The 10,345-nt window shown below is 50.4% G+C and overlaps 1 protein-coding gene across 2 annotated transcripts in view; it reads left to right on the top strand.

Moving 5' to 3' along the window:
• The first annotated feature begins 6,246 nt into the window (after positions 1-6,246).
• Positions 6,247-10,345, top strand: part of Pax3 (paired box 3) — a 94,510-nt gene continuing 90,411 nt past the window's right edge. Inside the window, exons 1-3 of one of the 2 annotated variants that reach the window (XM_008825810.2) lie at positions 6,247-6,714; positions 7,903-8,138; positions 9,384-9,513. In XM_008825810.2, coding sequence (XP_008824032.1) covers positions 6,630-6,714; positions 7,903-8,138; positions 9,384-9,513 — 451 coding nt within the window. In that variant the 5' untranslated portion in view covers positions 6,247-6,629. The remainder of the gene's footprint in view (positions 6,715-7,902; positions 8,139-9,383; positions 9,514-10,345) is intronic. The other variant, XM_008825811.3, reaches the window with a different exon arrangement.

Raw genomic sequence — 10,345 nt, 5'->3', positions numbered from 1 at the left:
TTTAGGTCCACTGCCGTCCTTTCTTAGAGCTTGGTTGTGTAAAAATCCTCTGTGGCTGTATCATTGATTCCGTTAACTTTTCCACTCCCTTCCCCAGTAGGATAAGCCAGTATTTCTAGCCCAGCAGAAAGTGGGGGTGACAGAGTGGCCCCGGAGGAGGGCCACAGAGTCAGGAAGCAGCTTCAAAGGTTTGGGTAACGACTCTTTGGCCTTTATTTATGTCCCTATTAATACAATAGCCATCATGCAGATATTGATCTTTATCCTTTAAACTGATACGCTGAGAATCAATTAGGCATGCAGATTGCATTTCCTACATATCCAAATGTTAATCTTTCAGACTCAAGGCCCGTGATATATATTTTTGCAGCCAGATAGTATTAGATTTCGTTTGGAAAAGAAAGGAAAAGAGGAAGAAAGGCTCTCTGAAATGCATTCCTCTTGGGGCTACTTGTCTTGACTCTTGGCCCAGGCTCGGGGCTGGAATACCCTCCCCGACTTTTTTCAGGAGAAGATTGTGATCCTGACCTGAGTGAGGGGCCACTGTGGGGACCCAGGACAGCTATCTGCAAGATGGCTCAGAGATGGTGTTGGGTCAGTACTTAGCTGCCACAGCACTGAGGTTGTTTGCAGCTAAATCCAAGCATCTCTCTCTGGCTTTTCACCGGTTTCATAGTCCAAGATGGTCACTTTTCTTTTCTTTTCTTTTCTTTTCTTTTCCTTTTCTTTTCTTTCCTTTCCTTCGCCCTTTCTTCCTTCCTTCCTTCCTTCCTTCCTTCCTTCCTTCCTTCCTTCCTCTCCTCCTCCTCCTCCTCCTCCTCCTCCTTTTTTTACAGGATCCTTCCTGGTTCTTCCACTTCCAAGCTTCTGATTTAAACTAACTGTACTTCTCCACTCACCAGCATCCTGCTGGATTGACGGTTTGCCTAGAGAAGGAGAAACTGTATTTCAAAGCAGGAAGGGGAATTTTCCTCCTCGGGTACACAGGAGATGGAGGAAACAAGAGGGGTGCAGAAAAAGTTTAAGGTCTAGGAAGGAATTTAATACGGGGCTCATCTAGTAATTCAGAGCTGGAGATTCTGGTTTGGCTTTTTTTTTATGGTTTTCTCTCTCCTCTCTTTTCTCTTTTTCCCTTCTTCCTCCTTCTCCGTTTCCTTCTACTGGCCTCCTTCCCCACTTTTAAAGAGTCCTGGGATCCTGCAAGGTCCTGCTCCAACTATAGCACCATTTTCCCTTCCTCTGTGTACCCCGCATACTGCCCAGCCACAGGGGCTTCAGCCGGGATTGTCTGCGAGCAGGTGCACGCGGCGGCTTCCCGAGGTCTCCTCCAGGCCGCAGGCCCGCTCCAGGCGAGTCTCTGGCCAGAGCGCACCAGGCTTGGAGGCGGGGAACCCTGCCTCCTCCACCTGTTGCCATTCCTCCGCTCAGTGGGCTGCGCGGTCTCCAGCTCCAGACGTGCCTTTAAAACCCAAGGATCCCGGGTGCTGAGCTCACTCGCATCCCGCCTCCTCAGGCTCCCTCCTCCCTTCCCCCCAGTGGAGCGCGTCCAGACTCAGCAGGGACGCCCTGCGCTTGAACATTTTTCTTCCAGGTTTCTCTCTTGTTGCTTCTAGCGATCCAACCCTCTTCCTTCCGGTTGAAAACATCTCCAGCAAAATTGTCCTGTGAGCAGAAGGTTTGGGAGGCAGTGAAGCCGGGGCAACCCACTAGCCCTGACGCAGGCACCTCTCCAGTCGGAGACAGGTCTACACTCACCCAACGATAGGCCTGTTACCTCGCCAGGCAGCACCACTACTGCTCTCCCACTCCACCATCCCCCTGCCCCTGGAGAGGGGTGGGGTACGCAGTCTCAGGAGTTCCTGAAAGGGTCATTTGCCTACCTCTTTGCTGGAACTAACATTAGCCAGCTTTAGAAACCTTACTTCTCTTCACTCTTTACTTGCCCCATCTAGGCCTTTGCACAAATAAGGCCCAGGCTGCTCTCTGGACCAGCCAGTCAGTCCTCAGGCTAAGGACTTTACCTTCCGACCACACACACACACACACACACACACACACACACACGAGAGAGAGAGAGAGAGAGAGAGAGAGAGAGAGAGAGAGAGAGAGAGAGAGAGAGAGAGAGAGAGCCTAATTTCTCTTTTAGGCATCAAATCCTCTTCCCCAGTAGACTCCTATCAAGTCATGCAGAGAGGATCAATTGTTTATTGTATTTTATTGCAAGGTGCCGCCCCCACCCCGCATCAGGCGGTGGCATCTTGAAGTCCATGTTTGTATAAATTTCACAAGGGAACTTCAGTAGACCAGCAAATGTAGTTCCTGCCTCCGTCAGTGTTTTGCAATCTTATTTTTTTTCTCTTCCTCTCCATTTTCCTTTTCATTTCCCCCTTTTTCTTTCCTCTCTCTTTCCCACAAACCATATGTTCTTTATTGTGAACTGGTTCACAGTTCCCCAAGGCTCCCTCCTGTATAGGTCATGGCAGGGGCAAACTGGCTGTGGCTGGCCCACACATTTCAATGCGGTTCCCAGATCCACATCCAGTTCCTAAATCCGAGTTTACCCGACCGTTTTTTTTTTTTTTAAACGAGAAGAGTGGTGCCAAGGCTTTTGACGAACAATGGGGAGGGGGGTGCTTAGTGACCGTTGCTGTCCTTCTGGCAGTGATGCACCATGAGTTTAACACCCCCTCCGGCCCCCCACACCAATCTGTACCATTGCATCTGGCCAAGAAGGCGGTGCTCTGGAACCTGTAGTTTTAATTTCCTTCCTGTGAGTGATCAGCAGCCTGTTTGTAGGACTGAGGTTTTGTATGGGGTTGTCCAAGTGCACCCTGCCGCCAGCTGCCTGGCTAGGCACTTCCCCTATGGACCAGCCAGTGTCTTAGTGCTTGACCCTTCAGACCCCACAGAATGGGTCCTGGAGGAGGACCCCATCACCTTACTCCCCTCTCCCAACACAATACAGTCAGATACATTATTTTAAATAGACTATAATTCCCTTTTAAAACTGGAATTCTCCTGGAAGTGAGGTCATCCCTCTGATGTCTAGTGACACTTGTGTGGGGATCTCCTAGTGAGGAGACCTCACAGAGGAGGCCTGTCCAGGTAGAAGTCACTCCACTGTGTTTGGGTTGTAGGTCTGGGTCTCACCTTCATGTGAACAAAATATGTTCCACTCAGGCCCGGACCACCAGCCCACTCTGTTTCACCTGGACCACCTTGGAGACTGGGAGAGGAGGAACACAAGACTCAAGAACAAAGTCCACCCCTCCTTTGTTGGGGTTTAAATTATTAAGATTGTCAGATTGTCTCAATATTCCGCCTTCATTTTATAAATCAGGGGGTGGTAGGGATGGATGCCAAATCTTTTACAAATTTGTTGTAGGGACTCCCCTGGACACATTTGGGGTACTCTATGAGTCTAGAGGATGGTGCCACTGACCAAACATGGGTTCAGAGTTGCAGAGAACCTGCCCTCACCCTGCCAGACTCACCATTTAGCTGCTGTACAGGTGGCCAGTTTGGGCACCTGGATTTGGTGGCCCAGTGACTCCAAAGTGAAGAAGTAGTGTGAGTTGATGTTCTTTGGTTCTGGGGGTTGCAAAGTGGGTGGTTTCGCCTTTGGGAGATATTTGTGTGTGTGTGGGGGGGACTAAGAGCCAGGCCCCAGCCTCAGAGAAGGGGAGAGGGGGTCACAGTATTGAAACTATAATTAGTCCTTCTAAGCCTCTAAGAAACCAGTTACTACCAGGCCTTCCAGTGACCTGTTGCACATCATTCTGTGCAGGGTTTGGTTTAGCAGCTGCGGGTGCCATTGACTGGAGAGCCTCAGCCAATACTACTGCTTGGCCTTCCTGAGTAGATCTTCTAGAATAATCACAGGGCATTATTAGACTCTCAAGACCTTTAGAAATAGCCCAGCTGTCGGTCGGCAGCCTGAGTATCTACTCAGCTCCCTCTGGATTCTCTGGCTTTCTGCTGGAAGATGAGTTGAATTTAATCCTCTGACTGTGTGTAAACCAGAGTGCTGGGCTGGGAAGGAGAAAAACCTGGGTCATCCACCTAGAAGCTTCAGGCCCCCACCCTCACATATCTTCTCTGCCCGAGTGTACATTTTCATAGCAAGCGGGGACTAGTTTATGATTGTACTAGAGGACCAGCACCCATGGGCAGTTAACTGGGAATACATCAGTAAAAGTCTCTCAGGGGAGTTTGGAAACCCAGGAAGGAATCTGCAGCTGACCCGTCACAAATAAGCTAGTTTTGCCAGCTCTCCGGGAAAGATCACTCTGCTGAAGAGACCCAGCCTGGACTCACAAACAAAGGGGACTCAGACCCGGAGGGAGGTATCTAAATCTCATGGAAGTGTTCCATTACATTGAGTGTGCAGCCTGAATTTGCTCTCTTTAAATACACCGAGGGTCTCCCCCCCTTCTCCAAACAATTTACTGCTGACCTTACAATGTGCTAAGTCAGCTCTGCTCAACTTTTGGGAGGCAGAAAACTCAGGAAAAGCCTAAGTCCTCAGATACTATTGATGCCTGGTGGTTTAGGAAACAGACTTTAAGGAAATGAGAAAGTTTTCCCCTTGACAAATGGAATCATTTTATGTAAAACCAGGTTAAACAGACTTCCTTGCAAACAGGTTTTAGCAGCTTCTAGGCTTTGTACTATGGATATAAATGCCTCCCCAAGTGTGGGTGGATGGGGGTGGGGTGGGGTCCAAGCATTTTCTGGAGTCTCCAGAGGCCTGCCACATTGGCTCCCAGGGTCAACCAAGCCTTTTCGCATCAGGGGGAATGGAGAGCTACCCAAGTTTCCCCACTGTGAGTAGATTCTTAAAGGGCCAGTTCTTGGGCTGTTGAACAGCTCCACCACTCTTCAAGCTTGTCTCCTGAGTTTGCCTTAATTAGGGGGTGGGCAAGTAGAATTGGGGGCCCGAGTTCATGTCAAAACTGTCAAAGAAGATTGGAGGAGGGAAACAGAGAGGTGGAGCACTCCAGGACAGGAGAAATTCAAAAATCGTAAAAGGAAAAGGGGGAACTTGAAGCCCAGAAGTCATTGTTTTCTTTATTTCAAAGGGAAAAAAACCTGCCCGATTCTCATCCTTTTGATTGATTAAGGCCCTGAATACCTCGAGGCCCTGGAGTGACAGTCCCTGAATAGACTTGAGGGAATAAAGCGCAGTGCAGAACGCGGGGCTGGCACTCGGGGGTGTAAAGGAGGCGAGTTCGCTGGCACTTACCAAGTTATAAATAAAAGGCTATGCACAATGGTACCTTCTCTAAGGACAGACAGTCTTTACAACACTCCTGGCGTCATATCCTGCTGGGGACACTTCAGCTCCTAGCCAAGACTTTGCTCCTTTTATTTTTCCAGCAGTTTAGTCTGAATGCCATAATAAATTCCTGAGAACAAACGCTGCAGCCGGGCAAAACTTTAACATATAGATGCATCTGTGCATTGGGGAATCTGTATGCGGAGATTTAAAGCCCCAGTTTCCCAGAGGGTTTTTAAATCAAGAAAAGGAGTTGAGTCCCCCCATCCCAGCCTGCAGCTAACAGTCCTAGGGCCTAGCCACATTTAGGTTTCAGCCTACCCCACCGAGCCTTCAGCTCCTGCCTGAGGAAGACAAAAGAACATTTTAGGCACATTCAGGGCTCTTCTGAGAGGAGTCACACAGGGAGGCTCATATAACAAGCCCAGGCTCAGGGGCAGTGACAGACAGGAGGAAGGAAAGCTAAACACATCTGGGGCTCCCGGTGTCTTCTTGGAGTTGTGCCCCCTCCCGTGGTAATAAGCCGGGAGAGAGCCACAGGTGAAAAGCAGAGACAGAGAGAATGAGAGGGACAGAGATTGAGCAAGGCTCACAGGAAGAGACACAGAAAGAGATCGGGACAGACACACAGAAATAGAAAAGAGAACCGAGGGATGCAAGCGTAGAGAGTAACGCAGACACCGCTGACCCTTCTCCTCCCCCAGCTGCTCTCATCACCCTCGGGCTGTCTCTCCCACTTTCCACGGGTTCGCCCATCTCTCCGGGGGAAGGGGCACAGCTCGGGTCCCTCTCGGGGTCGGCGGAGGCCTAGGCACCGTCAGGGATGGGAAGAGAAAGTAGCCGCTGTCGCCCAATCAGCGCGTGTCTTCGCCACCCGGGACGGTCTCCTCGTCGGCCAATCGCAGCTCAGGGCTCTTGACCAAGCTTTGGGTGAAAGAACTAATAAATGCTCCCGAGCCCGGATCCCTGCACTCGGTGTCACGACGGGAGGAGACTCGCTCCCGCCTGGTCACAACCCTTCTGCCCGCGATCCTCGCGGCGCTCTGAGCCCCCTGGCCGGTGGCCCCAGCAGAGGGGCCGTCCCGCCAAACTCGTACCAAACTTCTCCACCCTGGGCTTGGGATCCTGCACTCTGGGGACTCCTCACTCGCTCCTTTTCCGGGATCCATCCCCAGCCTGTGGACTAGGAGCTGGCAGCCCCCCTCCCTGGGTCCCTCCTCTTTCTCCAGCCTTTTTTTGGGGAGGAGCACTTCTCGATCTGGAGAGTTCCCGAGGGTCACCCGGCGCTCAGTGCTCGCTTTTCCGCTTCGCCTTCACCTGGATATAATTTGCGAGCGAAGCTGCCCCCAGGATGACCACGCTGGCCGGCGCTGTGCCCAGGATGATGCGGCCCGGCCCGGGGCAGAATTACCCACGCAGCGGCTTCCCGCTGGAAGGTAAGCGAGGGCCTCAGCGCAGGCGGAATCCCGGGCCTACAGGGGCTGCCGCATCCCACCCCGGGTCTCCAAGGCCTCCTCAGGCATGTCTGGTGAACCCATTCCCCAATGCTTCCCACCCCAAGAAGCAGTAGTGGGGGTGGTGTGGGAACGAACCCCCAGTAAGCTTTCTGACTGCGTGAGAGAGCGATGTTCTCTATGATCCCTCACAGAGCTTGGCGGCCCGGCCTGCTCCTGGCAGCCTCCACTTTGCCGGGTTGTTTGGGAGTTGTCGGGATGAGGAAGGTGGTGAACAGCTTCGAAGTACCGGAAGCAACCTCGCAATCGGTCCATCCAAAGTTGTTATGAAATTATCCTGGCTGGACCCATTTGGGGGAAACTCTTGCTAGTTCAGCAAGAATTTTCCTACTGTGCAAAATTGTGGTGGTTCGTTTGGCTCGCAAATTATATCCAGGAATTCTTTTAGTATTCATCAATTAAAGTTTCGTTCAACTCAAGTAGCTTCTCGAAGTTTCTACCACATGTTTGGGACCATCTCTAGGTTTGCTTGAAGATTCTGAGTATCTCCGGAGAGACAGAAATCACTGCAAACCCGAACACTTCCAAATAATTTGGGAGGCTAGGGCACCGGACCGGGATTCTGGAAGTGTCCTTTGCCCTCCATCCAGTGTCTACTGCAATATCCAGAGCAGTAATCGTGGTCAGGTGTCCACAAGCACACCCGCCTCGGGATTCTGCTGTGGTCCCGAGGTGTAACAGGTGATACCGGCTACCACCTGTGCGTCCTCTCGGGACCCTACCTAACCTTTGCCTGCTATACTCTAATCCAGAAACCCTAAAGGCTGTCAGCTTGCCTGAGACCCAGCGGCCCCAGAGTTTCGTGGCAGCTGTGGAAAAACAGTCTCCCTCCAAGTTGAAGCCCTCCAAGGGCCCAAAAGGAGGACAGTTTGCAGCTAGCTATCTTGACCCAAGTTACTTACTTTCTAAGAGATTATATGCCCCTGCACTGGTTAATTAGTTAAACAAATGTAACTGAAAGAGTGTCTGGGACAGGCAGTCCGACTGTGTGGGACTGTCATATGCAGACTGGTCAGAGGGATGCAAAATTAGGAGATTTTATCTAACCTGCCGCTTTCTCATCTTCCTATTTTTTTTTTTTCCTGGCTCTTTTTCACCTTCTCCTCCCAGTGTCTACCCCCCTCGGCCAGGGCCGGGTCAACCAGCTCGGAGGAGTATTTATCAACGGCAGGCCTTTGCCTAACCACATCCGCCACAAGATTGTGGAGATGGCCCACCACGGCATTCGGCCCTGCGTCATCTCTCGCCAGCTCCGGGTATCCCACGGTTGCGTCTCTAAGATCCTGTGCAGGTATCAGGAGACAGGTTCTATCCGCCCTGGTGCCATTGGAGGCAGCAAGCCCAAGGTGAGAGTGGGGCCTGGTCTGGTGTACTCATGGCTGCCTTCAGCTGGATGGGAGTAGATGGCTGGAAACAAGGGCTGTCATCTGGGATTTTCCAAGGAGGTGCTTTTCAAATTCAGAAAGGGGTGGTGTGGTGTGGTGTGTGTGTGTGTGTGTGTGTGTGTGTGTGTGTGTGTGTGTGTTATGGACATGAGAAATTCTGGTTGCTGATGATCCTTGAACAACAAATGCTAGAGAAGATAACATTGTTTAAAATTTGGTAGCCCTGGAATCCTCATCAGATTATTTTAACAAACACCTAATTCCACCCCACCTGTTACAGAATTCTGCCCCAATGTCTCCCCAACTCCCCTCCACTGCAAGTCCTTTCCAAAATGAAGCTACGGTTCCTTATTTGGTTCCTGAGTGGTTTCTCTCCCAACTTCTAATCTCTTCCAGTATAAATTGTTTCCAAAGAGTCAAAGGCCAGGGCTATTAGCTTCCTTCATAATAAGTCTCCTGACTCCTCCTTTTTAAAAATATAGGTGCGATCCTGAGATTATTTTGGTTCTCTTTAAGAAAAAAAAATGAGAGTCACCTAGGCTAGGGTTGAATGGGAGGAGATTGCAGAGGGTCTGCCTTTTCTTTGGGTTGTACAGAGAAGCCAGCATGATTTTTCTAATTGCCAGGGAGCAAAATCAAAAGGGTTTTGGCACACTGAAGACTCCCAAACGGGTCCTTCTCCCTCTCCTCCCCAGTTCCTTGCTTAACCTGGGAATGTTGGGAGACACTTTTATTCAGCTGGATGAAACAGCCTTTCTCTCAAATTGCCCACATTTGTCAATTTAAAAACCTAAACACACGACCAGCTACATCTCATTCCAGTCCCCACTTTAACTCAAATCTGTGGCCCTTTTGAGCTGACCTAATTTGATTTTTCACCCACTCTTTCAATCATTCTATTTTTAGTTTCGTTTTTGTATTGGTTCAGAGGAGCTGTGTTCATTTCCAGGGATCAGAAAGTATAGGTCGCCTCCAAGGTGTTATAAGTTTTCTTAATTGAATTCCATTCTCCAAGCTTATCTGGGCAGGTGGAGGGTTCCCAGGTGGGGTGGTTTCCGGTCTGCCCCTTTCTAATGTGAGCTGCCTCAGAATTGGAGCCCTTTGGCTAAGCAGTGACACCTTCTTAGAGGATGCAGGTGGAGGTGGGGACACCGTGCCCAGCCAAGAATACCGGGTACCAACGCGGGCCCGCCTGTTCTCTTAAAGCAGGTGACAACGCCTGACGTGGAGAAGAAAATTGAGGAATACAAAAGAGAGAACCCGGGCATGTTCAGCTGGGAAATCCGAGACAAATTACTCAAGGACGCGGTGTGTGATCGGAACACTGTACCCTCAGGTACGAGGCCCATTAACTTCTCCCCGAGGTGCGACGTGAGTGTCTGTAACTTACCCGCCTGCTGCTCACTCCGAGTACCCTAAAGGAACCTTGTTTAATGTTAGGGGGGGGGGGGGGGGGGGTGGTGGTGGTGGTGCTGGGAAACAGCCTCAGAGTTTTCCCTAAAACGGATTTCCATTGAGATGGCAGAGAAGGAGACGTGAGGGGCAGGCCAAGCGATTATTAATTTAGATGTTTCTTTTTAAAGAGAAACAAATGTTTTGGTAACCCCCAGCGGAGGGAGACCGGCCGTACTATAGAGAAAGTCCTGTGCTAAAAACAGGGAAAACCTCTGCTCTTGCCTGAATTTCTAGAAAGTTCCAGGGTCCATCCGGCGTCAGTGCAGCTTCAGGGAGGCGGAGGTGGAGGAAGGGCCAGAGCAGGGCCTGCGCAAGGGCACGCGGGAGAGTTTGTTTTTAATTAGAAGGAAACTCCCTTTTTCCCTCTGTGAGGACGATATATTTCAGAGCATGGATTTGTTTACCAGACTGGAATCTGGAAAAAATAAATCGGGGAGAGTGCATTTTCTTTTGATTTTTACAATAGGGAAAGATTCTGCTGTTGAAATTTACAAAAGAAAAAAGAAAAAAAAAAAAAAAAAAAAAAAAAAGTTGATTTGCAGGCGACAGGCCCTCTGTGGTTCTTTCCTGGAACTGCGGGACACAGTATATCCAGGTGGGGCGGACGGAGAGTCCAGGTTGGGGTGGTGGAGGCAGTCTCTTAGGTTGTACAGAGGCTTGAGGTGAACTGCATTTTGAAAGAGAGGGATAGCGGTGACATTTATGGGTTCTAA

Source organism: Nannospalax galili, unplaced genomic scaffold, assembly GCF_000622305.1.
Source record: "Nannospalax galili isolate Female #2095 unplaced genomic scaffold, S.galili_v1.0 scaffold127, whole genome shotgun sequence".
In the NCBI taxonomy this organism is placed as follows: domain Eukaryota; kingdom Metazoa; phylum Chordata; class Mammalia; order Rodentia; family Spalacidae; genus Nannospalax; species Nannospalax galili.
This window is presented reverse-complemented; position numbering and strand designations above follow the sequence as displayed.